This window comes from Orbicella franksi, chromosome 10 (genome assembly GCF_964199315.1).
Source record: "Orbicella franksi chromosome 10, jaOrbFran1.1, whole genome shotgun sequence".
Classification (NCBI taxonomy): domain Eukaryota; kingdom Metazoa; phylum Cnidaria; class Anthozoa; order Scleractinia; family Merulinidae; genus Orbicella; species Orbicella franksi.
In genome coordinates, this window is record NC_138154.1 from 10,727,723 (window position 1) to 10,753,700 (window position 25,978).

The 25,978-nt window shown below is 39.6% G+C and overlaps 2 protein-coding genes across 2 annotated transcripts in view; one reads left to right on the forward strand and one right to left on the reverse strand.

The window, feature by feature from the left end:
• Window positions 1–7,344: 7,344 nt before the first annotated feature.
• Window positions 7,345–19,532, forward strand: LOC145500466 (sodium-dependent glucose transporter 1A-like). The gene is made up of 3 exons (XM_081479978.1): window positions 7,345–8,493; window positions 12,657–12,942; window positions 17,682–19,532. The coding sequence occupies exons 1-3, from the start codon at window positions 8,191–8,193 to the stop codon at window positions 18,833–18,835; spliced, it is 1,743 nt and encodes a 580-aa protein (XP_081336104.1). The 5' UTR covers window positions 7,345–8,190; the 3' UTR covers window positions 18,836–19,532.
• A 10-nt stretch (window positions 19,533–19,542) lies between these two features.
• Window positions 19,543–25,978, reverse strand: part of LOC145500458 (kinesin-II 95 kDa subunit-like) — a 31,197-nt gene continuing 24,761 nt past the window's right edge. The window contains exons 22-26 of the mRNA XM_081479972.1: window positions 25,808–25,924; window positions 25,015–25,120; window positions 22,760–22,899; window positions 22,478–22,552; window positions 19,543–22,236 (exon numbers count right to left, since the gene is read on the reverse strand). Of these exons, the coding sequence (XP_081336098.1) occupies window positions 22,125–22,236; window positions 22,478–22,552; window positions 22,760–22,899; window positions 25,015–25,120; window positions 25,808–25,924 (550 nt within the window). The 3' untranslated portion in view covers window positions 19,543–22,124. The remainder of the gene's footprint in view (window positions 22,237–22,477; window positions 22,553–22,759; window positions 22,900–25,014; window positions 25,121–25,807; window positions 25,925–25,978) is intronic.

Consider the following 25,978-nt stretch of genomic DNA (forward strand, 5'->3'; position numbering starts at 1 on the left):
TTTTCTCTTTCCAAATAGACTTGACAACAGAGCTTGCAATTCACCGTCATTAATTTAGATTTCTTTTGTTATGTAATGAAGTTGTCAACAACACATTGTTTTTGTGTGCAATTTATGTCCACCGAGTTATGTTTCACACCATGATTGTTTACAAAAACCAGTAGAGGATGAAATTTGCAACCTTTTAAAAAGTAAATAGTGTTAAGAGTCCACAAGCACGTTGTGTAATTGTCATTAGTTTCATTAGAAAAAATAGCCACGAATATTCAAGAGCGGTTTTCATTTGACTGTCGAAAGTTATTCGCATGCATTTTTGCTTTCTGTTTGTATTGCTACATAACGCGATTGGCTAAAAGATTTCCCGCCAATTTCTCATCCAAACAGAAGTAAAACCAAAACCATCATTCGATGCAATTTTTTTCTTCCTTTTCATTGGCCGAGAACCCACCACGTGACCTACAAATAACTGCTCATGCGTAGTATCGTCTAAATGTGTTTTGCTGCAACTGATATTGCTTATGAGTGATTAAAACCATGCTCTCCGGTGAAAAATGTCAGATCGCTTCTCTAGCTTAGCTATCAGAGAAAACAAACATTGTGATCGAATGATAAATCAATTATTGAACCAAGTTGTCGCAAATTAAAACATCGTTTTGTCAGTGTCTCGCAGATCAATTATTTGCTCCACCCTTTGTCTTCAGCAAATAATTGATCTGCTCACCACCGGCAAATTACGATATTTTGCTCAACCTCGTCCAATAATTGTTAACTCTCTCGCTTTCACGCCAGCTGCATGTTTTTGCTTCAAGTTTTGATTGCTTTTCTGGATTGTCTGATCGCCTAGATCAAGCTTTTAGCTTGGATAGGCGCTATAAAAATACTATTTATTATTATTATTATCATTATCATTATCATGATTATTATTATCAAGATTATTATTATTATTATTATTATTATTATTATTATTATTATTATCCATAGTGATTACCTACTCTGTTGAGAAACCGCTCTATTAAATTAACTTCATCTGTTTTTTCTCGGTACTTGATGTCACCATGTCATCAACGCTTTTTTTCTTTTTGAGTTCTTCCTTCTGATGTTGTTTTCTGTCTGTCTTTGTTTTTTTTGTTTCTTTTTTTTTTTCCAATTGCCTTTTTAGTGAAAACATTATAATCGGATGGTTCCGGTGATCTTGATAGAGGAAAATTATCATATCTTTTGTAAAACATTTTTTACCCCCAAAGATAAATACAGATACAACGCTAAAAACTAGAAAAATTATCATAAAGCAGAACATTTTCTACTTATTGTAGGTTGGGTGGCCGTTAGGAGATGTTACAATGAAAGTAAAAGGAGACAGCCGTTAATCGTCAGGGTTTGTTATTATTTGCTAGTCTAACCAAAATGTCAGCCATTAAGTTTTGTTCCTCTGTAGACTGTTTTAAATCAAGATAAAAACTGTTCTATTTAATAGGGCGTTTTCTTCATCGGGTTTTGTGTACAATACTGTAAGAGGCAATGAGACCTCGATGTGATAAAACATGCGTTTTAATGAACCCATTTATCATTATTTATGCAATTGATAAGCGAGGGCATCTTACAGCGACAGTTTTCCTTGCGTGGCTTGCACATTTTGCGAAAAAACTTCCGTTGTGAAGAGAAACGTTTGCCCCTGCAACATGTTGCGTGAAATTCAGCAGGTTTGAATTTGAGGGCCACGAAGAAGGGACAAAATGAAAATTGCCCCCGCTACAAAAAATGCGCCCAAAAAACTTTATTATTATTAATACAACAACAATGAAAATAAACCAATTGTCGGTTTTCCTGTGACCTCATCATTTTCCAAAATATATAAACCAAAAAACGCCAATTTTTCTGACGTTTCAGCTAGTTTCATCAGATTTGAAGATTTTCTAATAACTTGACGTTTTTAGAACGTCTAAGCCCGACAGGTAGACTATTGTCGATTGTGCTAGCATAATGTTTGGCATGATTTAGCCAACCGAGCATAATTTTTAGCTTTTTTCTAAATTTAGCATTGCCGTAGCATAATCTGGCTTTTCTGGCCTTCTCGACATGACGTAATTTCGTTTTGGACTGATGTACTTCTTTTTACTTATTCTGTTTCTAAAACTTCTGTTACTAAAGTATATATGAAATAATTCATATTGAACTGCGGTAGTAGATGAAAGTGAAGTATGATCATCGCAGTAAATTTTCCAATTTAAGCAACTGGAAAGAAGAAGCCTGAAAAAAATCAGGGCTTCAACGGGATTCGAACCCGTGACCTCCGCGATACCGGTGCGATGCTCTACCAACTGAGCTATGAAGCCACACATTGGGAGCGAGGTCAATTAATTGAGTTCGAGGTAGAGCATCGCACCGGTATCGCGGAGGTCACGGGTTCGAATCCCGTTGAAGCCCTGATTTTTTCCAGGCTTCTTCTTTCCAGTTGCTTAAATTGGAAAATTTACTGCGATGATCATACTTCACTTTCATCTACTACCGCAGTTCAATATGAATTATTTCATATATACTTCACATCATTCCACTCACGGGAATATATGAACTCAATTAATTGACCTCGCTCCCAATGTGTGGCTTCATAGCTCAGTTGGTAGAGCATCGCACCGGTATCGCGGAGGTCACGGGTTCGAATCCCGTTGAAGCCCTGATTTTTTTCAGGCTTCTTCTTTCCAGTTGCTTAAATTGGAAAATTTACTGCGATGATCATACTTCACTTTCCCTTACTTCTGTTACTGCTGTCTCCGGGCCGCCTGAAGTCGGTGTGATGTTTCTTGGCCTTGAGCTTCACGCATACGGCTCACCAGTGAGCTGACTGAGCTCTAAGATCTAGTTTAAATAGTTCAGCAGCTTACAATGTCTTAAAAAGTAGCTTCAATCTCTTGCGAGCGTTTATTAAAACCGTTTTTAAGAGCGAATTAACCCTAATTTTCCTCCACTACTTATTCGGACACACGTCGTGATTAAATTGGGCGCGTTGGACAGCCAAGCTACCGCGTCATTTATTCAATGTCAATAAATGTTAAAGGATTGGAAAACTAAGTGCACCAAAGCCGGACACGAAAACCCCGAAAAACCAGCAGGTGGAAAAAATAAGGGAACCTGGCCAAGGCAGTGGTGCCACCCTTCGGGTTTAGGGTATTCTAATTAAACGTAGCATACATGAATATAGTAATTTACAGTGATGTAGGAAAAAAAAAAAGACATACAGGGCTAAAGGAATTTCATGCGAACATAACCAAGTAAAACGAATTTTACAACTGTACACGGTAAAGGCTGACCGTAAAATGTCTCACCCTGCTAACTGTAACTAATTTCAAACTCTAATCCCGCTGAACACTGCGCACCTCGAACTCGCCCCCAAGCCTACTGTGCTTGTAAATCTGCTATATTATAATTATGTTCCTAGTACTGCTCAAAATTTTTGGAAACTATGTCCAAATTATGCTCGTTTCGGTACATTACGCTTCTGGCATCAAAATTATGCTACTTGGGTTTTAAGCAAAATAAGGGCAGAAGAGAGCGAATAAAGGCAAAGCAAGGAATAACGCCGTTTGAACCGCCGTTTTCTACATTTCTAAGCATCCTGGCATGATTTTGTATTAATTTCCGTTATTTCTTGACCTTTCAAGAAAAGAGTGAAATCCAAGATGGCGGATCCAAGATGGCGGGTCAAATAACGTCATTTGAAGTTAGATGACGTCATAATTAACAGAAATAGAATCACCTTCTCTAGACGATCTAATCTATGTAAATTTATTTCTTTGTGCCTTAACAGAACGAAACCCTAGGGGAAGGGCTCCACCAACTCCATCCCCCACCCTGTAATGTTTAGATGAGGCTCTGTAAGCACAGAAAAAGTCCCCCATTGCTTAAAAGTATGTCTTTTAAAGCGCAAATATAAATAAGCAATTGTTAAGGACTTAAAACTGACCAGACTTTGAACTACTACATGTACAATATTACATTATAATTATACCATTGCGATAATTACTGTAGTTTTTTGCACCCAAAGCAGTCGGTCAATGAGCGATCTGACGCGAAAGAGCAACTGATCGGCACTAATAGAATAAACACTGAACTTTAGCGAGTATAAGTTTCCCATACCTGGTCTGATCTGAAAGTCGAATATCCAAGATCAGTCCATGCAAAATAGCGAGCTATCAGTCTGTTTTAAGTTTGCGTTCGCGGACACGATCAAAGAATGTGCTTTAACTGAGAGCCATGGGAGGTTTGGAAAGCAGAACTTGTTCAATGGCTTCCTTCCCTTCGCAGAAGAGATCGCTGTCTATTAAAGCGATTGGCAAAGATATCACATGAATTAATGCCTTCTGTGCTGAGCTCTCAAGCTTCACCCATTGAGCGAGGCATGACTCAAACGTTGTTTTTGGTTGAAAAATCAGTTTGACAGCTCTGCTAGTAGAAGTTTCTCTGAAGTAATCCAAACAGTCTACGACCGCGCCATTGACAGTGACGATTTAATATATCATATCCCGGCTAGCCCCTTTTTAAACAAAAATTAAAAACAAACCTGTATTCACTGTAGTCACAAGATATATTCGCTTTCTTCATTCTGGGATTTATGGATGAACTTCTTAAGCCTTGTGAACGTCTGAAACTTCCTGCAGTTATTAGAAACACTGCTACCGACAGAAACCGCCCGATTGTTCACATCTGATGATCCTGGAAGCTGATTTACCCTTGTTTGTGTAAAGCGAGGGAATATATTTGATGAGAACTGTGACGGAGTTTAATATTTCTGTAATTGTTGTGACTAAGATGATATCTTACAAGTTTCTTCGTTGTGTTCTGTTCAGGATGCATGACAGATCTGCCGATGGTATTTTTCACTTAGCGATTTTAGCATCACTTAAGACTCGGCAAACTTTGATTGTTTTTCACTAGTGCCCGCCAAGGTTACCGGCTGGTAAGTCAAAAACGACTTCTATCTAAATTTTATTACGGAAAAATCTCTAAACTTTTAGCTACCTACTTTCTCTTACTGTTTTAAATCGGCTTTCATCGTTTCAATGCGCTTGAATTTTCAGAGCCGGGCTCTTCCTAATTTGCATGATCCGTAATCGGTCCGGGGGCATTACGGGTGCATAATGACCGTTCAGATCTCGCTCTTAGCCAATCAGAGCGCGCGTTATATCGGCCACAAGCCAAAGCCATATAATAATAACTACTTAATAACCGAGAGTGAGGTCGTTACGGGAAAATCTCAAACTGAGGTCTTGCCGTATTGACCGAGCGATAGCGAGGTCAATACGGTAAGCCGAGGTTTGAGATTTTCCCGTAACGATCGAACGGTCGAGGTTATTAAGTTGTTTATTATATGGCTCACGAATTAAAGAAAAAAAAATTACTCGAGCGGAAGTTGTCAATTTACATCCGGCGATGCGCGCGTTTACTGATTCATTCATCGTGTCAAACCCAGGGCAAAACTACACAGTCAATGAACTTTACCACTGTATTTCTTTACGGGAAAAATGATTGTCACAGCCCTCAAAAAGGTATTTTAGTATCGTGGTGCCACAACTTGATGAGGGAGTTTTTCCAACTTTTGTGGCGAACGTCAACGTATATAGAACTGAGACAGAAAGTGCTTCAAAATAGTCCAAACCAACGGTCTTTCGGTGAAAGAAAATACGAACGCTTCAGAATGCACTGCTCAGAATAACTCGATCTTCGCATTCGCTTTCGACAACATATCTTGGCCTTCTTCATTCTGGGACTTATGAATGAACTTTTCAAGCCTTTTGGGCGTCTAAAACTTCCTGCAGGTATCAGAAACACTGCTACCGACAGAAACCGCCCGATTGTTTACATCTGATGATCCTGAAAGCTGATTTACACTTGCTTGTGTTAAAGCGAGGGAATCTATTTGATGAGAACTGAAACGGAGTTCAATATTTCGGTAATTGTTGTGACTAAGATGATAACTTATAAGTTTCTTCGTGGTGTTCTGCTCAGGATACGTGACACATCTGCCGATGGTGTTTTTCACTTAGCGATTTTAGCTTTACTCAACACTCCGCAAACCTTGATTGTTTTTCACTAGTGCCCGCCAAGGCTACCGGTAAGTCAAAAACGACTTCTATACAAATTTTATTAAGGAAAAATCCTTAAACTTTTAGCTACTCGGAATTAAATTTACTTTTCTTACTGTTTTTAATCGGCTTTCATCGTTTCAATGCGCTTGAATTTTCCGAGCCGGGCTCTTCCTAATTTGCATAATCCGTAATCGGCCCGTGGGCATTACGGCTGCATAATGACCGCTCAGATCTCGCTCTTAGCCAATCAGAGCGCGCGTTATATCGGCCACAAGCCAAAGCCATATAATAAAATCCAGTAATAGATTATTGTAATCCAGTAATAGATTATTGCAATCCTTTACCGAGGTTTGAGCCGTGCCTTAATCAATTAGGATTAATATTAATCTGATAAATGCTAATCCTACATAGGATTCCTATTAATCCTACGTAGCATTGATATTATCCCTACCTATTATAATCTGTCCAAAGCTTCCGAAGATTGACACTATTTAACGATTTTAGGCATGAACGTTAAACACCACGCGTACTTTGTGAGCTCTTGCTGGTCGACCGGAATATCCCCTACTCCACTTTGCATCTTCAAGCGCTAAGCTAGGAATAAATACAAAGCTATGATCTATGATGTCCCACCATTATTGATTGTTTGAAACAGCTGAAATAGTTTTCTCGTGAACTTTACATCATATACAATATACTTGCCATGTCAGTTCCTAGATAATATTTTCATCCACAAAAGGCGCCAAGAGAGGGGAGAAATTCAGGTCAGTTCATAGTTGCCATCGTGATATGCCGGCTCCGAACCTCGAAACAGTTAGTGTCTTAAAGATTGTCGCTATTCCTACGCAGCTGGTGGTTATTCCCTTTCTCGAGGTCCCCTTTTTTTAAAAAGGATTCGCTGGCCCAGAGGCGCTTGTTCCTTTTCATTTACTTTAGGGTCAACACGGTGGTATCTACTAGCTCTAGCATATGCACGTGATCGTCATGTGACTGATGCGATCAGTGTTATGTCCCGTCAGTCCCGTGTTATGTCTGCAGTGTGTCTGTCATATAGATCTGTTATATCCGAACATTCACGCGAATTTTATCTGGATTATAACAGAGATTAATATTGATCCGGATGATATTATTAATAATAATCTAATCCATCCAATTGAATTATAGTAATCTATTACTGAATTATAATAATCTATTACTGGATTATAATAATCTATTACCGGATTATAATAACCCTTTTATAGTCTATTATTATTATTATTATTATTATTATTATTATTATTATTATCAATATTAATCCGATTTACCCTGTCCAGGAATCCAATGGATTCTTGCCAACGCGCAAAATGTAGCTCATCTCGAGAGACTCGCCAGCCCTCCCTATTTTCTTTTTCCCTGTCCATTTTATACTTATCATGCTTATCCTTATAAAAAATGCAACTTAAATTGCACAATAGAGGATGAAAACCCCATGCATGCATGCCTTTTTATAACCCTATGAGGTAATCTCTGAGCTAGCTGTTTTCAAAATGGTACCCAGCCTCCCGAAGACGGTTTCCACGCACGTTTAGAGCCATCAGCCACCGTGTCTTCGCGAGAATACTCGTTGTTTCCATCAAGAAATGGCCTTTTTCACATTGACCTGTTTTGGCTTGTTGATGGAATGCAATTGCGTCTCGCAAATTGAAAATAAAAACATCCAGCTCTTCCAAGCGGCTTGACCTCACACACTCGTTGTCGGGAGATGGCTGTCATCTACTAAAGTGCTACTGTTGGGTAGGGTAGGGATGAAAACAGATAAAGGGTCCGTGACATTAGCATTTCACTTGAATTTGAAACATAGTTCTATGATTAGGCGTACACCAAACTTTCCAGGATGAAGCAATTTGTTTTGGTTTCTTGACATAATTAATTTTGTCATGGAGATTATTTCCCGTCTGGGTACTGGTAGGGAGAGTATTTGTCGTCTCGTGAATGTCTGAAATGCGATCCTCGCAAAACAAAAATGGACTCTGTGTGATGGAAACAGTGCATCGTTGTTTTTCTGGACTACGTGGAACATCGCAAAGTTCAGCTCTCAAATTTCCCTTTCCTCTTGCGATGATAGACGTTTATGCGACTTCTTGAACATTTCGGTACTTGTAAAATGGCTGGATTATCGTCGTCGACTACCAAAAGAGGCGGTAGAAATCTGGGTCAGCAAGCAAGCTCAAACGAAATGGCGGAAATTCTTCGCGCTTGGGACGATGAAGATGACGAAATGGTCGACTTTATACGGACTTCAAAGGCCAACCGTGAAAATGTTTCCTCGGCTTCTTCACGAAATACTAATGGCTCGGCGACTGTGGCGAAATATTCGCCATCATCTGTACGAGTGGCGAAAACTGTCTGCCTCTTTGTCAGTTTCTTCGGCTTGGTGAGCAGAATTTCTTACTCATGTTTGCAGTGAACCTAAAATGTTTATAGGAATGTTCTGTTACAGCTTGCGTGACTTTTAGTGTAGATGCTCGTGTCATTGAGCACAAACAATATGCTGCTATTATAATGACAATAAGCCTCGAGATCGACTGGTAAATAAATCGAAGAAAGGCAATCGAACCAGTTTTTCATACGTCACTTAACACTGTCAAAGTAGCTGTGGATAGGCGATAGCCGAGTGGATCTGCAGACTACTTTTTCAATGTTATGATGAAATTCATTGTCAATAATAGGACAGAGACATGAAAAACTGGTGTAATTTGTTTTTTTCAAGAACTGCAGAAATCCTCGTGCACTCATTGGCTAATTTTCATTGTCGCGTTTTAGACAGACACATTAATTTATAATTTATGTGATGACCATGCAACGAGTGAGAGCGGACAATTTGACATCCACAGCTACTTTGACCTGTTGACAATGTTACATGCATGATGAAATTCATCGTCAATAACAGGACAGACACATTTGTTTTTTTTTACAATAAATTATTGCATAAATTATAAGTTCATGTGTCTGCAGGCTTATGGACATTTATAACATAGCCTTAGACAAGTACGCATTCTGATTGGCTAATACGCTCGATCCATTTGCCTGTGGGTTACACGCTGATGTCAGTTTGTTTATTTGTACTTTTTCTCGGCAATTTTGTTTTTTTAACAATGCCACTTTTTTAAAACATAATTCCTATTTTTTTTTGCCTAAAATATGGGAAAATGTAATAATTCTTCCAGAGATGAGGAAGATAATTCCTGTGAGCTACCAAATTTCTAGTGCAAATTTTTTGTCGGGCCTCCACCTATAAGAGATTGCTAATTTAAGCGAGCAGGAGTTGAATCAGCTGGTTGAACACTCGGAGACGCAAAGCAACAAACTGGTCTGTATCAGCCAAAAGCCATTGAAATGCCTTTGGCGAGAAAAACTTGAACATGAGAGTTTTAACAAATATCTGTTTTAAGTGAAGTCTTACAAACAAAATCCTTCTGTTCCTAAAACATTAAAGATAATAGTTTTTCTGAGCTTTAATAAAGGAAGCTTCATCAAATATTGGTAGCCTCTGATGAATTATTTCAGTTCCTGGGTTTCAGTTTTGCTAGATCGTTCATTACTCAATTGTGAATTGAACTCTTGAAGAAACAGCCACTCAAAGGAACGACTGCATCTTGTGCAAATATAAGCTTTTATTTCTGACATCTTCCTTTAAGCCTCAGTCTTCTGTTCATTTAAGCATGTTTTACCAAATAACAAAAGTAACAAAGCATTCTTTAAAGCCATTCATGTGTTTAAGTTCAGCCTTAGACGTGGAACTCATCAAATTTAAAATGAAATGGAAAGGACATCGTAACCCACAAACCTGCTATTGTATAAGAACATCTCAAACAGCTCAAAGCCAGGGGTTTTTGTTTGCTTTTTTCTCCACTCTCGCTTTTAAGAAATGTCGCTTTCCATATTGTTCTTTTGTTGAAGAGGCCATGAAGGACAGAGAGCTCAGCCACCAAAAGCGTCAACCATGTGCAGTTTGTTTTCAGTTTTTCAGAAAACTGATCAAATTTAAACTTAGTCAACTTTTGAGAACGCTTTTACCGACTACAATGATTATTTTCGTTTGTTGTCAGCTTGATATTTAGGTTAACCGAGCAGTTTGAAGTTGTTTGTTTGTTTGATCGAGGAAATGTATTAAAACTATAACTTGCCGCAATCCAGGAAAAATTGTTGATGTGCTGCATTGTCAGATTTTTGAAATATTATGAACATTTTCGTGCGGTTTATTGCGCTTTTAACTTCATGTAAGCAGGGATGAGATTCAATAATAATCTCAAAAGTCTCAATGTTATACAAGAAATGGTAAATGTGCAGTGTGCAACTATCGAGTTATAGATGCTCTTGGGAGGTTTGCTAAGCACTCAAGAAGCTTCTGTCTTTCTTCTATGCTTCTTTCATGCTTCGCAACTTCCTGCATGCATCCATAAGTGGATAGTTGCACGCTGCCCACTTACTATTTCTTAATTGTCAATTACTCCACGAGTGTGCATTGGATATGAGTTGGCTTATCATTACAATCTGATATCCCAAAATATAGAAAACTAAACTAAAATAAAAAAACTCTTAAAACAAGGTATAATGGCTGACAATCCATTATGGCTAAGCCAATGAAAATGCTCGAATTACATTATCCAATGATCCAATTCATAATAATGAAAATTAGCCATTGAGCACACAAGGATTTCTGCAATTATTGTAAAAACTGCAAATTGTTACTAATACATTACTTGCAAAAAATTCAGACGCTAGAATTTCAGGTGTTTTATTTCAGAGATTTAATTGGACTTTCCTTAGGGAAGGGGAGGGGGTGGGTTCTTTAAGACTAAAGAAAAAAATATAGAAATGTTTGGTGCTTAAGGTAATTCCCCTGAAATAAAATTGGATTTAGATTTTTGTTCAAACTTTGTCCAATGAATATTTATTATATGAGAACTTAAATTATAAAATAAAAAAGGGGGGTGCCCATGCTCATTAAGGAGCAGTGAGGCATTGAAAGTGTCCCATTTTAGCGTTATTTAATGCTTATTACAAGAACACATTTTAAGTTACTCTTTGTGAGCCCAGACTCATGAAACACGCCTCAAACTACAGTCAATACTTGTGTCGGACACAAATAAACTTTTTAAGTTTGATTTTGACAGACAGCTGAACCCTTGTTAACATATTGGAACCAAATTGCTTGCTACGGCTATCAAACTGCAAAATAGAAAAGACTACAATGCAGCTGCTATTTTTCTTATTTATTCAATTTTCAAACATAGAAATCAGATCAGTCTTTTCTCACACAAAGCTAATGATTAGTTGATTAAAATGACTGGAAGAAAATTTGGGGTGCCCGAGCTCGTTAGTGAGCTATAGCCGTTTTTCAACTGACAGAACTCAATATCAAGGCAAATCCGCCGTGTTTTCAATGTGTGCGTGCACGAACACGTGCTGATGGTGCCATAAATTATGCGCAGTAAGGATGCGCAATGTAATACAGGGGAATGACCTTAATATTGGAATTTTCAGTATGGGGAGAGGGAATATTTTGTGGAACTACACATTTTTTTTACACTAATCTTATCTAACCTCAGACAGATTTCAGACGAAAATTTGGGACACTAAGCTGCTGAAACATAGCTAATGAAAATTTACCCCAGCAGCCTGCAAAACACATTTTATGCTGAATTACTTCTGTGAAAATGTTAGATTTACTGCACCCTCAGAGTTTTACAGATACACTGACAGGAAAAATAAGAAAAAATTATATCATTCAAGCCATTATGTATCTGACCTCAAACAGACTGTCTTTCACATGTCTGTTCACTGTTCTTATGGTCTGTTCAACTAATCTCTCTGGTGCTGCAGTGGACATGGGCATAGTTAGAAGAATGGTGAGCACATGGCATGGTGTGTATCCTCTAGGTTCTTTCAAACATTTAATTTGTTTTTGATTCAGAGACAATGTGTAGTTCCAGAAAATATCCATACCTCCCCCACGGAAGGGATTTTTTACAAGAACCCCCCCCCCCCCAACCCCTCTGGAAATTCCAATTAAACTTGATACATTTCTTCAAATTTTTTGGTCTTAGAGAACCCCCCACCCCCCAGGAAATTCCAATCCCTTCTGTGGGGGGGGGGGGGGGGGAGAATGGATATTTTCTGGTACTGCACAATCCAGGCAAACCCAGACAGCTTGTTTTAATTTTTTTTTTTTTTTTTAAGTTTTAGACCATCTTTTTGCTTGGTTAGAGCACAATCTTTGAGCATTTTTCACACGTGTTTTAATTTTTAAAAAGTGAATTCAAAATGAAGACATTGTTAAGCTAACACTAGTCTAGACTACAAGTAGTCGCTCTTTTGCTTAGTCCATCATGCATGATGCGAAAGAAAACCACAATAAAAAATGGCCGCACAACGTGCTTGAATGACTAAGCGAAAGAGGGACTACTTGTAGTCTAAGCTACTTACACAGAAATTATTGGAAAGCCAATACATTTAATGGCTTAGTGATTCTGACACCAATATTGCATTATTTTTATTAATTCATACTAACAATTTTCTTCCCTTTCTACACAGGGTACTTCCGTGGCCATCCTAGGACCCACATTGATAGAGCTGTCCTGTCAAATTGAAACAAGCCTGGCACACATGTCATATGCATTCACATCGCGCTCTGTTGGTTACCTCACTGGGAGCATTGTCGGCGGCTGGTTATTTGACAAGTACAATGGGCATGTGGTGTTATCGCTGTCATGTTTGTGGGCCACTCTGATGATGTGGGTTTTGCCGTATGTTAGTAGTATTTATGGGTTGGTGGTTGTCATAACACTGTTAGGAGTGGCGCTTGGATCACTTGACACAGGTTTGAGAGATCAAATAATATTAATAATGTTGTCAACATCAGTCAGAGCAGAATTCTTGCCGTAAAATGTAAAATGTAACAGTGTCACTGTTTCAAATTTGACATATTATACTCCTTACTAGTTAATTGGTAAATTTAATGTGCAGTTCCAGAAAATAACCATTTTTCCCCCACAGAAGGGATTGGAATTTCCTGGATATATTTGCTGGAAAGTTCTACCCAATGCTGCTTAGGGAGATAATGAAATATGGTACATGTAGAGATAATTTTCTTGCAATTTTGTTTTGAAGTGGCTACTGAGGCATTGATAATGAGAGAATTTTAATCCAGCCAGTTAATTTAATGAGCACCCTAATAGGGAAACTATTTTGCATGAGACCATGTGATATAAACTTTGAAATTCTCCCTAAGTCTCTCTCATGTTTGTGTCAGGCCACATGGCTTGGCTCTTTTGTGAATCAGTTCAGTGATGTGGATGGTTATTTACAAATTTCCATTTCTTTAAAACTGGCTGCTTGAGATACATGTAGTAATAATAATATACTAATAAGTAAATAAATAAATAAATAAATAAATAAATAAGTAAACTATAAAAATAAGAATTAAAATTTTGTTGTCACTGACTAAAAAACTTTTTGTGTGGACGTTTTGGTTAAAATACTATAACCTTCTTCAGCATAAATGGCTACAAATGCAAATGAGTGCTTTAAAAGAGCGGCAGAAACGTCACTTGGGATTGCCAAGGGCCTTGTAAATGTCAGGAATGTAAATGTGTTCATTAATGGTATTCGGTTTGCAAATTGAGTGCTACGCTTCTAAAAATAATCTTTTTGACCATTGGGAACAGCGGTCAATGATCTTGACGTCATCAAGGTCAAAATCATGATTGTTTTGCATGCAATGTTGGGCTAATAAAGAATTCCTGTCTCCCTTGAAAATCGCTCTCTTGTGCTCTCTAGTCCTGGATCTTAGGGCTCTCGATGTTTGACCGATATAGACTTTGTCACAGTCTTTACAGTGATTTTATAGATCACTCCTGTTGATAGGTCTTTACTGAATTTGTCTTTAGGTTTTTTTAAAATAGAGGCAACGGTCTCATGGGTTTGTGGGCAACATGGATATTGAAGTGATCTAAAGTTTTTGCGATTTTCTCTGAAGTTCCTTGAATGTACGGCAAAGTAACAACACCTCTTTTAGTTTGAGACTGGTTTGTAGAAACAATGGTACTTTGACAGCTTCTAATAAATTGGTCGGTATAACCATTGATCTTTAGAGTGTCGACCACGTGTTGTACTTGGGATAATTTGTCTTTTATCATGCCTGACTACAAGTATGGTATTTTTAAAGTAAACTATGTTTAATGTATTAATAGCACTGTCGTGCTAATTGGGGGACACTGTAAATACATGAAAATAATCAAACAAATACTGCAAATAGAACATAAACTATAATAATTAAGAATCCCAACTGGTGGGAGTCTAACCAGTTGGCTATTTGCACAATGTAGTCGAAGATAGCGGTAGGGTGGAGGACTTGAACCAGGGAACTCCAGATTTCAAATCCAGTGCCCTAAACCACTCGGCTACGCTGCCTCCAATCTGGTGAAAGGGTCACTTTGATGGGTAGGTAGGAGGGTAGACAGGTGCTAAAAACTGAAAGCATTTTAGGGGAGATTTGTTGTCGCAGAAAACAGTTTGTGCTTGAATGGTAACTGAAAAGAAACACTTAAAGGAGACTTCAAAATAGTTTCACATTCTGCAATTGCTCCTGGCTCTGTCTATTTGTTTCCAACTGCCCTACCACCAGCTCCCCCTCCCCCCCCCCCCCACCACGCCCTGCTACTTGTTGCAAAAGTTCATCTTGATACAGACTCAGCATGTGCATGTAATTCAATGCAGTTGCTAACAAATACTTCAACATTTTCAGCGATAATAATCCTATGAGCATACACTGTATTCTCAAACAACCCTGTTGTGGGTCGAGGTATCATAAGAGGGAGGGAAATTTACACCTGATATCTGCACTGTAGTGAGCTTATTTTTGGGAGAGGTTATTTTCTGAACGGGTTACCTTTTTTTGCCCAGTATATCAAGATGGTTGCTTTTTGATTGCAACCACTTTGGCTAAATAGCAATAAATTAAATGTATCTACAGTGAGTAACTATTGTGTAATCAGGGCTGCAAATAACAGTCAGTCATCGGACATTGGCTAACCAAAATTTGCTCGTCCGACGAATCCCAACTGTGGTCGGACATGGTGTGCGAACATTTACCTTACGGTAAATCACTTTACTGTAAGGATGAATAAAAATCTACCGTGAGTAATCTTACTTTTTTTGGTGATGTCCGACCACAATCTGTTTTGTCTGACCAAGATGGTGTCTTAGTAGGACATTTGTCCTTTCAAGAGAAAAAAAAAATATTTGCAACCCTGGATGATGGCAAGACACTTAACTCTCACAGTGCCTCTCTCCACCCAGCTTGTATAAATGGGCACCAGTGAATTTAAGTACAGTTGAACCTCCCGTAAGCTACCACCCAAAATGTCAAGCCTAAGTGGTCGCTACAGGAGGTGGTCGCTTACGAGAGCTTAGACCATATTGGGTGAAAATTTTGCCTCATTAGCATATTGTAACTGCAGAGACTTACCCCATGTTTGAAATGCGTTAATCTTGTGAAAAGTCAATTTCGAGAAAAAATCTGGTACTTCCCATTGAGAAATTTCCATCTCGTGTACTACTCAGGAATGCGACAATGCTACAACACTTTATTACCCAATTTACGCTCCATTATCTGTCAAATGGTTGCTTACAGGAGGCTAAAAACAAAAGAAAATGTCAAACTTTTAGCTCTAAAAGTGGTCGCGGTGACTTGCGAGAGGTGGTTGCTTACAAGAGGTTCCAAATATAGTGATTTGACTTGGAAACTTTTGGTACTTCGGAAAACTGGTCGCTGAGGAGAGGTGGTCGCTTACTCCCGTTTGTTGCACTAGTGCCTGAGTGAGCAGCTATTGACAAATCACAAAATGCGTATACTGGGGAAGATACAGGATTTTGGAGAAGGGGGCTCGAGATACAGACCGCCGAAGGTGGTACCCTGTAGGGGGATCCGTGGGCATTCTTCCCCATAAAATTTAAGAAATTGAGGTTCTCGGAAATGGGATTCTCGGCATTCTGAGGCCAAGTCAAGAGTGTCAGAAAACGTTATAGTTTCATTCCATTAAGGATTAAGGAGGCTCCCTATAGTTTTACGATCGCGCGAGCGCTGAGGAAGTAATCTGCGCGCGCTCAAAGGAAACGTCAGTGTTTTTCGATATTTTATTACGTCAACGCGAGCACAAAAAGCAAAACTGACAGGGAATTTTCTCGCGTTTCCTTCGGTGAAATTCCGTAAAATTTGGCACTTTGGTAGAAAATATTTTACTTTAGTCGGAGCTCGTTTTTCAGGGAAATCTAGAAGACCAGATTTTTTGCAGCGGTAAAAGTCATAAATTTGGAAATATCGAAAAAACTGCCTTTACAACCCCTACTTTTTTCGTGTTTAAAATTCGTATCCCGCTGGAAGCGATGTGATGTAAAAATTTTGGAAGATTTCACCGAAGGAAATTCATGAAAATCACAAATAAAGCCATAAAAAATAGTAAAAAACACTTTTGTTTGGGCATTTATTATTTAAGACTAAATCCCAAAATTTTAACAGAGATGATAGCAAAACACTATTTAATCATTGCTTATTACATGTAATAAGTTTGAGAGGACTAGGTGTGAAAGCGAATGCAAAAACAGCGTTCAAACATAGCACTTGCGCGCGCAACGCCATAAATGATTACCCTATAAAGCCACCTTAAGAGCATTGATTAATATTTTTACAAGTTCTACGAGGTTCGTCTGAGACCCCTGAACCCCCCTAGATCCGCCCCAGGTATATGCATATATATGATGTTGTGGTTCAATTTTACCTTTGGTACAAGGTGGTATTTTCCTTTGTTTCACGTCCATTATTTCAGAAATAGAACACATGTACCGTGTTTGTATCGAGCTATAGAAACACGAGTGGACGTTTGGGAGAATGAGAAATGCTGTGGGAACACGAGCCGCAGGCGAGTGTTTCCATGGCTTTTTTGAGTTCTCCCAAACTTTCACGAGTGTTTCTATTAAACAATTAGATTATGAGGTCGATAGAAATCGAGAGCGAATAATCTAATTGTCTTAGTATAAATCTGCTAGTCGTTCAAAACTTTATCTAAATAATCTTCAGGCACCTCGAAAACGCAAAGAAGCGGCCGTCATTCTGTTAACAAGCGCACATTGCCACGCTACTCACTGTCTATCATAGAATAGATAGTGAGTAGTGTAGCCAATCAGAGAACGGAATTCGTAATGGAACGGTAGTAGATCTGTACTAAAACTCGATAGAAACACGGGGAACATGTTTTCTATTTCCTTTAGAAAACACCGCGACGGAAAAAAGGAAAACAACTTGTTTACTTTGATCATCAAAATGTAAATTCTCTTTGCACGCGCCATCATTACGTCAACAGCGCGTGTTTTCTTAGGGCTGTTTTCTTAAGTACATTACCATGTACCAGAATAGAGGGAAACACAAGTACCAAATTGTACTAAGGGTAAATTTGAACCATAGCATGTTGAAAGCTTTGTTAGAACACTTGGAAATTTATTGTCATTTACTCGCTGTATTTTTAATTTTGGCTAATGAACAATATTCATCTTGTGTTTCAGGTGGGAATGTCCTTCTGCTGAACACCTGGGGTAAGAAATCAAGACCTTACATGCAGGCTCTTCACTTTGTGTTCGCCTTCGGCGCGTTTGTGGCCCCTCTTATAGTACAGCCCTTTCTTCAAGATATGGGCCCACTCAGGATAAATGTCTCAGACGCAACCACAAACGAAACAGAGTTCATAAACACAACAACTTACCACGTAGTGAATATTACTAATTGCAGTATTTATAATGCCAGTGAGAGTACGATGCCTGTCACGTGGGCGTATTGGATCAGCTCTCTCCCCCTGGCCATTACTGCTGTTGGATTCATTGCGTTCGTGTTAATAAAAGCTTGCAGTCTACAGGACGCTCAGAGTCAGCAGGAAGATGCTGCTAAAAGCAACCAAGGCAGCCTGGTATACAGGCTGGTGATTCTTTCGCTGTTTTCTATATTCCTTTTGCTCTATGTGGGTCTAGAGATTGCATATGGAGGATACATCTTTACATTCGGTGTGAAGAGCATTCCATCGATGAGCGAGGATGATGCAGCATTTCTCACTTCTGCCTTCTGGGGCAGCTTCGCCTTGGCGCGACTGGCATCTGTACCGTTGTCAAGGTATCTGAGACCTTCCAAGATGCTCTGGCTTGACATGGCTGGGTGCATGTTGGGATCAGCCATACTAGTGTCGCAAATTTCTAACTTAGAATGCAACAAATCCGACCATACCAAACTGTGGGCGGGCACCGTCATTTTGGGGATTTCAATGGCGTCCGTGTTCCCATCTGCCATCAACTTTGCGGAGTATTTTGTAACAGTGTCAGGAAAGACGGCATCTGTTCTTTTAGTGGCGGCAAGTTTTGGCGAGATGCTCATTCCCCTTGCTGTGGGAAACACGATTGTTGATACATCGGTGGGGCCGTGCTCGCTGATGGCTTGTGCGTTTGTCATCAGCATCTTAACGCTTCTGACTTACTTGTTGATCGTGGGAGTTAGTCGCTACTTTAAGCGGAGCACCGGCTTTGCTGGGATGTTGTACCAGCGGAATCAAGAAAAACATGAAGACGGGAGAAGTAAACGCCAGCCTGATGAGGTTCTACAGCTCTTGGAGCAGAATAACGAGGAATTCTTCAATGGCGATCAAGACCGGGCAGTGTATAGTCAAGTGGCTTAGATTTTTTTTTTTGGTAGTCTAGAAGAATGAAGTGTATTTAAAAAGAGAGTCAATCCCCAATGAGAGCCTGTAATATTTCCAAGGTCATATCTCAATTTAATTTGAGACATGGTAACCATTTCTTCACCGAGTCATTTTATTACGAGCGTTGCGTGGAAGTTTTCGTCGAAGATGCAAATGCGCGTTAATCCGCTTGGGCTGTTCACGTGACCAAAATCCGCGTCACTGGATTGGCTATTTCTGGGATTCCGGGATTTCTGACCCCAGGGAAGGATTACTACGGAATAAAGTCTATATGGGAAGTTAACCCTATCACCCTTCACCTTCTCTTGTTTTTGGCAATGCAAACCATGCATGAAAAAGTACAGAACGACAATGAAGATTCGTGGGACTGTCACTTGACCATGCATACAAAGTATCAAATGCTTCTGTTTGCCAAATTTCAGTCTTTTTTTTTTTTTAAGAAAACGCGACCCCTTGATTGCACTGCGTGAACTACCCTTCCCTTCCCCCCTCACGTGGTATTCCGTCTAAATTTGTGTGTGTTTAAAAACAAACAAACAAGATAGTCAATTTTAAATTAGGTATTGAAATAAGAAAAAGGTGAAGTTCTTAGACCGACCGACACGGAGATACGAACTCTTGAACCCCTAGACAACGGTGAGCGAGCGTTTTGTCCACTGAGCTGGGGAGAGACTTTAAAAAAAAAAACAATTTTTGCAACAAATTTGGTGAAAATATAACTTCCTTTACGGACCTGGGGTCCGTTTCTGGATTAGGAAGGTCCCGAAAAGTTTTCGCACCCGGAAAGCCGTAGCAAAATCTCAAACCTTATGATTACAGAGCTGTTTTATTCACATATTCTTAATATAAACAGAGGTTCCATTCCGTACAAGAGGTTTCAGGCGTATACACCTCTCTGTCTTTAAATACCGATTAACTGAAAATGGCTTTTCGGGCCCCGAGATGTTTCCGGGGCTTTCGAGAAACGGACCCCTGGCCACTGGAGTTAATCCAAAACATGGCTGATTTTTGGTGAGTTCGCGATAGAAGACCGGTGATTAAAAGGTTTAGGTTCAGTTTTTTTTTTTTTTTTTTTTTTTGCCACAGTATCTCTGATACACATATTTCACAGTAACAATTTTCTCAGTATATTTTATAATAACTAGTTAGAACATTTCATTACAGGTATTTGCAATACAATATTTTAAGTAATGATCCAGCTTAAAGAATTAAATTTACTTAAATTCAATGACAAATGCAGGGCTTTCACAGTTTGGTTCACTGACTGTTCAGTGTAGAAAAGCCGACGCTTTTCGGCAATCCTCCAATTTTTTTGTCCAATCAGGAAACAGTCTGAGCTCGTCCCGAGCAGTAAGAATATTCCCTCGTAAAACTGTCGCCACAAGCGCTACAGTGACGAAATTTGAGGGTTAGACTACTTCATGCAGACGGGAAAACACGTAATGAATTGCTTCCCACATGACTAACAGTGAAACATTTTACATACCCTTTATATAAATTTAACGGAGCTATGAGACAGAAGAAGCAAGGAAATGACAGTCACCATTTCATGAACTGTGTCTACGGCTCGTTTACACCAGAGGAAAGAAAAAAAACAACAAATTTTGGGAAGGGCACTGAAAGACGTTGCCTGTGAACTTCAGTCCGAGGTGTTTGCATTACATTTTGTGGACAACAAATCCAGAAAATAATCAGCCTGACTAAGATCGAGTCCGTACTGCTTTTTAAGAAGTTCTTTCTGTGGTATAAACTCGCCACTGTCCAACCCCCCCGGCCCCCCGGGGGGACTCCCATATAAAAAGGACGGGGGTTGCTCGTCGGAAATTTTGAAAAGAACCGCTAAGAGATACCAAGATCCTGTTTTGTGGACGTGGCTTGAAATTGTTTCCAGCCCTGAGAGACACTAATTCTAAAACAAAACATCTGTCATATTTACTGGGCTCAATACCCTAAAAGGTACCACAAAAGCTCCCGCTGAGGACCTTCTCAGACTGAACACCCTAACAGCTACCAAATCTGCTTTTTTAACCCGTGAAAGGTACGACGAACACCCCGTCCTTTGTATATGGAAGTCCCCCCCCCCCCGGGTATCCAGCATCTATCATCGCCCAACAAAGTCAGTGAAAACGTCTTCAATAGTTTTTTTAGTCATAATCTCGTATTAACAAGGTTTTCTAGGGACTATCGGGACGATATCGGTCTTCCACTGCGCTACACTCGATCCGTATTGTGTTATGAAATGTGTGGCAATCCCAACCCAGCGAGACAGACATTTCCCTTTTCTGCACTGTCTCTGAAATATTTCACGGCATAACACGTAAACTGAAACATGAAGTAATGATCTCTAAACTAAAAACAAGTATATTATGATGATGTTAATGATATTCTTTTTACACCAAGAGAAGATTAAGATAAATACCTTGGTCTCCTCTTGTAGCACGTTAATGCGCCCGTCATTTTGCTACACAAAACGTTTCTCTCAAACAGACGGAAAATCTAAACAGAATAAGCTAGTAATCTAGAGGAAACAAAACAAAAAAAAAAATACTTGGAACTGAAAAGGACATAACAAACCAGCTAACTAGCCTCGTACACAGACCCTCGTGGCTAGTGACGTAATCTAGGACGTCTGCGTAGGAGGTTAGCTTGAAACTACAGTAGAGACGTTAAGTCCCGGCCAAACCATCGCAACATTGTTGGCCCAGTACTTGCAAGCCCCGGCCAAACCATCGCAACATTTGAACGCAAAATTGTTGGCCCAGTATTTGCAAGCCCCGGCCAAACCGTCGCAACATTTCAACGCAAAATTGTTGGCCCAGTATTTGCAAGCCCCGGCCAAACCATCGCAACATTTCAACGCAACATATCGCAACATCGTTGGCCCAGTATTTGCAAGCCCCGGCCAAACGATCGCAACATATCAACACAACATATCGCAACGTTGTTGGGCGCAACATGTTGGGTGCGTTTGGCCACCCTGTTGCGACGTGTTGCGACATGTTGGGTATTGAATATCGAACTAGTGCGCATGGCCGGGTGCAACATTGTTGCACGAACCTGGCCAAACGACCACAACATCAAAGAGCTATATTTAGCTCTTTGTTTTCTTTTCAGTGAAATATTTCTTGGTATCTTGCGAATTCAACTTGCACTCATTTTTGGAAAAAACCATACAAGCGCATTACCGTGCTACCCCCCCCCCCCCGTCCCCCCTTAAATACAGCGTACATCGACTAAAGCAATAATTTAATATCCACTGTTGTTACTATGGTAACACTCTCTTCTGTTGAGCTAACAAGCCTCTTGCAGTTGGATATTGCGCAGACTCCGATGAACCCTGCTGCTGACCTGATGGCTGTGGGCCTCGACTCCTCCGTCTGAGGAAATAAGGTTACAGAATTACGAGACGCGATTCGTGCATTTTTCGATGTTGTAGAGCAAACTAGTAAATTTCACGCAGTGAAAAGCGCTGTGTTTTATATGGTTTATTAAACTCATTGTGAAGCGGTCCGTGCAAACCACGTGGAAATCAACCAATCAGAGACCGCGTTGAAGGGATCGGTAAGGTTTCAAATTCAAATCAGTGCAACGGAAAAGTAATTTTGATTTTCAGCTTACCCTGTTTTCGGTCGTTCACTGCGATCAGGCTTGTCTCTTCTTTTTGATTTCACTTTAGTTTTACTGAGAAGAACACTAAAAAAGAAAGAAATATACAACAAAGGTCAATACATCACTACTAACATGCACACAAAAAGCACTAATACAGATCGTTGGCTACTAGCTATATATTATTTTATTAACCTACAGTTGAGGTAAACCATAGCTCGAATCAAAATGTTTTGGTGTCTCTGAGCATTGACATCCCTTGATAGTAAAACAACCAAGTGTTCCGTAGCTTACTCGGCATCAAGGGTGAGGTCCTCTTCATCTTGAAGAGCAGCATCAAGAGCCGCTTGAACCTTGGGTGCCACAGCAGGACCTTCATAATCCCTGGTAGTCCTGTTAGGCATGTCTAGTTCGATCATGATGATATTCTCAGCCTTGGAAGGAACAAACAACAGGCATCGTTACCAAAACAACCACGACAACAACAGAAAACAACAACAATAGTTTATTTCTACCTCATCTAAAATATAGTATCTTTTTATATAGTATATTTCACGAAAAAAAAAAAAGGTAACAAGGTACCTGACTAACTATAAGAAACCAAACTAGTTAGGTGCCCATGTATTGCTAATATTGCTAAATATAAATATGTAACATCATTCACTGCTAATATCGTTTGAACGTGACTAAAAGAACAACAACAAACACAAACAACAACAGGAGCGAAGGGTCTTAAGCTGTCTTCACACGGCAATCTTAAGTTGGCTAACTCGTGTTGGCGAACTTCCAAAATTTAGCAAACTCGTTCCTTCACACGTCAAACTCGCGTCAAATCACAACACACGGTAATTTTCAACATGGCCGACTTAGTGCAGTGGCACTCACGTAGAACAATGGAACAGAAGAAGAGAAGAGAAGACACAGAAAGCGAGAAAGGTTAGGACGAAACTCAGTTTGTCTGCTAGCTCCTCCATTTTCTTTCGTTTGTTTTTACTATCTTTGTAGACTACAGATAAAACGTCCCAAACAGCCGGACAATTGTGAACCTCTTCCATAAATTTTGAAGTGGCCCCAAGTTCATCTTGACTTGCGTCCGCCATTTTGTGAAGTGTCACGCAAATGAATCACGTGAATAGAGCGCGTGTTTTGATTGGTTGACAGTTGTTTGCCAATCGTTCACACGTCAAATACGAGTTTACCAACACGAAAAAGTTAGTGAAATAGTTGGCGAGAATAGAGACAAGTTCTATTTGCCGCCAACAGTTTGCAAACGTGTTTGGAGACTGTTTTAGAGCCGTTCACACACACCAACTTGAGTTTGCCAACACGAGTTTGCCAACCTTTGTTTGCGTGTGAAGGCCGCTTAACGTCATTCCCCAGTGTTGCATTGCGCATCCCTACTGCGCATAATTTCACGCGTGATTAGCGCGCGCGAATTAAAAAATGGCGGCTTTTTCTTTACAGCTGGACCTCGCCATAGAGGTAAATCGTCATTTTCTCGCAAACGAGTATGGTGACCTATCATTTTTTTCTGTAGTTTTGAATTGAGTAATAAATTTCTCTGTGTAAAATAAATATGGAACAATTCTCAGTGTAGAACAAAAAGCAATTGTCAGAAACGTGAATTTAGCAAGCAATCTTGAATACAATCATGGTGCTACTATTAGGATTTATATGGGTATAAACAAGGTGCTGTTGCTCCTAAACGAACATGGGGACCCCTCATTTTTATTTCAAAATTTAAGTTCCTATAATATAAACAATCAATAGGCAAAGTTTCACAAAAATCTCATTGCAGGTTAATCATAAATTCCCATCAACAGGATTTGAACGTGCTTCATAAGCTCTAGCCACATTGACATATTCTATGTTGTTATACCTCCCCACTCAAATACGTTTTCCAATTGGATGAGAATGTGTCACGTACCGTGGTCAAAACTAACTAACTCCCTAGGGAAAGAACAACTTGAACTTTCGACTCGCATGTGATCAGGTCGTGCTCCTTGAAACTGCGGCAAATTTGTGTGCCAGCCGGCCTCAAACAAATGATTTTTCACAGTTTTTTTTCCTCATTATTATTATTTTTGAGTTGGGAGGTATTACAAAACACTAAATGACTGGCTACCCGGGAAACAGTTAGTTTTGTTTCCCCAAGACCCTTAATGTTTCGCCTCTTTCGCCCCTCTATCGCTCGGTCAACACGGCAAGGTCTCGGTTGGAGATTTTCCCGTAAAGACCTCACTCTCGGTTAATAAGTAGTTATCAATCAGTTATGTTAAATATTGCCATCTTGTGATATTGAAGACTGAAGGCATTGAGCTGATGACTCACGTAACGTTTCTACGACTTTATTCACAGCGAAGACGTGCAAGATTAGAGAACAATCTTTTGCATTTCACAACGGTGTCCAATATGTGTTTGAGTTACTGAGTAACATTTCCTGGATATAACCTCGCAATGAAGTCACGTTAAAGGGAATTAAGTTACATCACGAGGGTAATTTTTAACAAGACGAAATGACGGGCTGTTTGGCTGATAGGTGTAGGTACCTTGTATCTCATGTGTCCGCCCATAGCCGCCGCCATTTTGGCGTACTCGGTGATGGGTCGCCTGTTCCCAACAGCTGATACTGGTCTTTTGGCCATAGCTTGCTGGCTGCTCAATACAACGTGCAACATTAGAACTAGTCAACATAAAAAGCCACAACAAAAAGCAATCAGTAGAACGTGAATCAAAAGGATAATATTGAACCGGGTAAACTTTATGTGATTTTTTAAAAAGGGGAAAGTCACAGGGGCATTAGAGTGCGAGCAGTCTCTCTGTTGCTTGAAAATCCGTGGGGAAGACCGCAACGAAGAACGCAACGCAGTCACGCTCGCACGTTCACTCGATTTGCGTTCTTCCCCACGGATTTTCGAGCAAAAGAGAGACTACTTGCAGTGTACAGGGACATTGGCCAAAGCGGCTGTTAACAAGAAACGACAAGGAGTACCGCTATTCACTCTTAAAGGACCCTAGTCAGTCACACCTTTGTTTTTGTTAACAAGCGAGAGTTTGGCTATTATATTTTATTCGGAGCAAGTCGAAACATAACCACTAAAGATGATTAAACGTACTTTTAGGAACACAAGTTACAGGAAAGCAATACGATTTCGCTTCACCATGTAATATCAATAATTTCGATGGCATCGAGACTGACTAAGGTTCTTTAAATGAAAATACAAAGCAATCAAAACAAAACCTTTCCCAGTATCACTCTACAACGTACTTTATTAAAAAAAAAAAAAAAAAAAAAAAAAAAGGAATAGGAATTTGTGTACGAGTCAACAAAGTGTCCATCACCTGCCATTCTGAGAAGAAGGTTTTAACTTCCACTCTTCGTTCTCTTCATCGTAACTCGCTCTGTTTGTTAATTTGACTTTCTCGTCTGGAGGAATGAAGTTCTCTATTATTAACGTTCTAGAAAAGAAAGAAAGGAAATAATCACGTCAAATAGCTTGTGAAACAAGGATT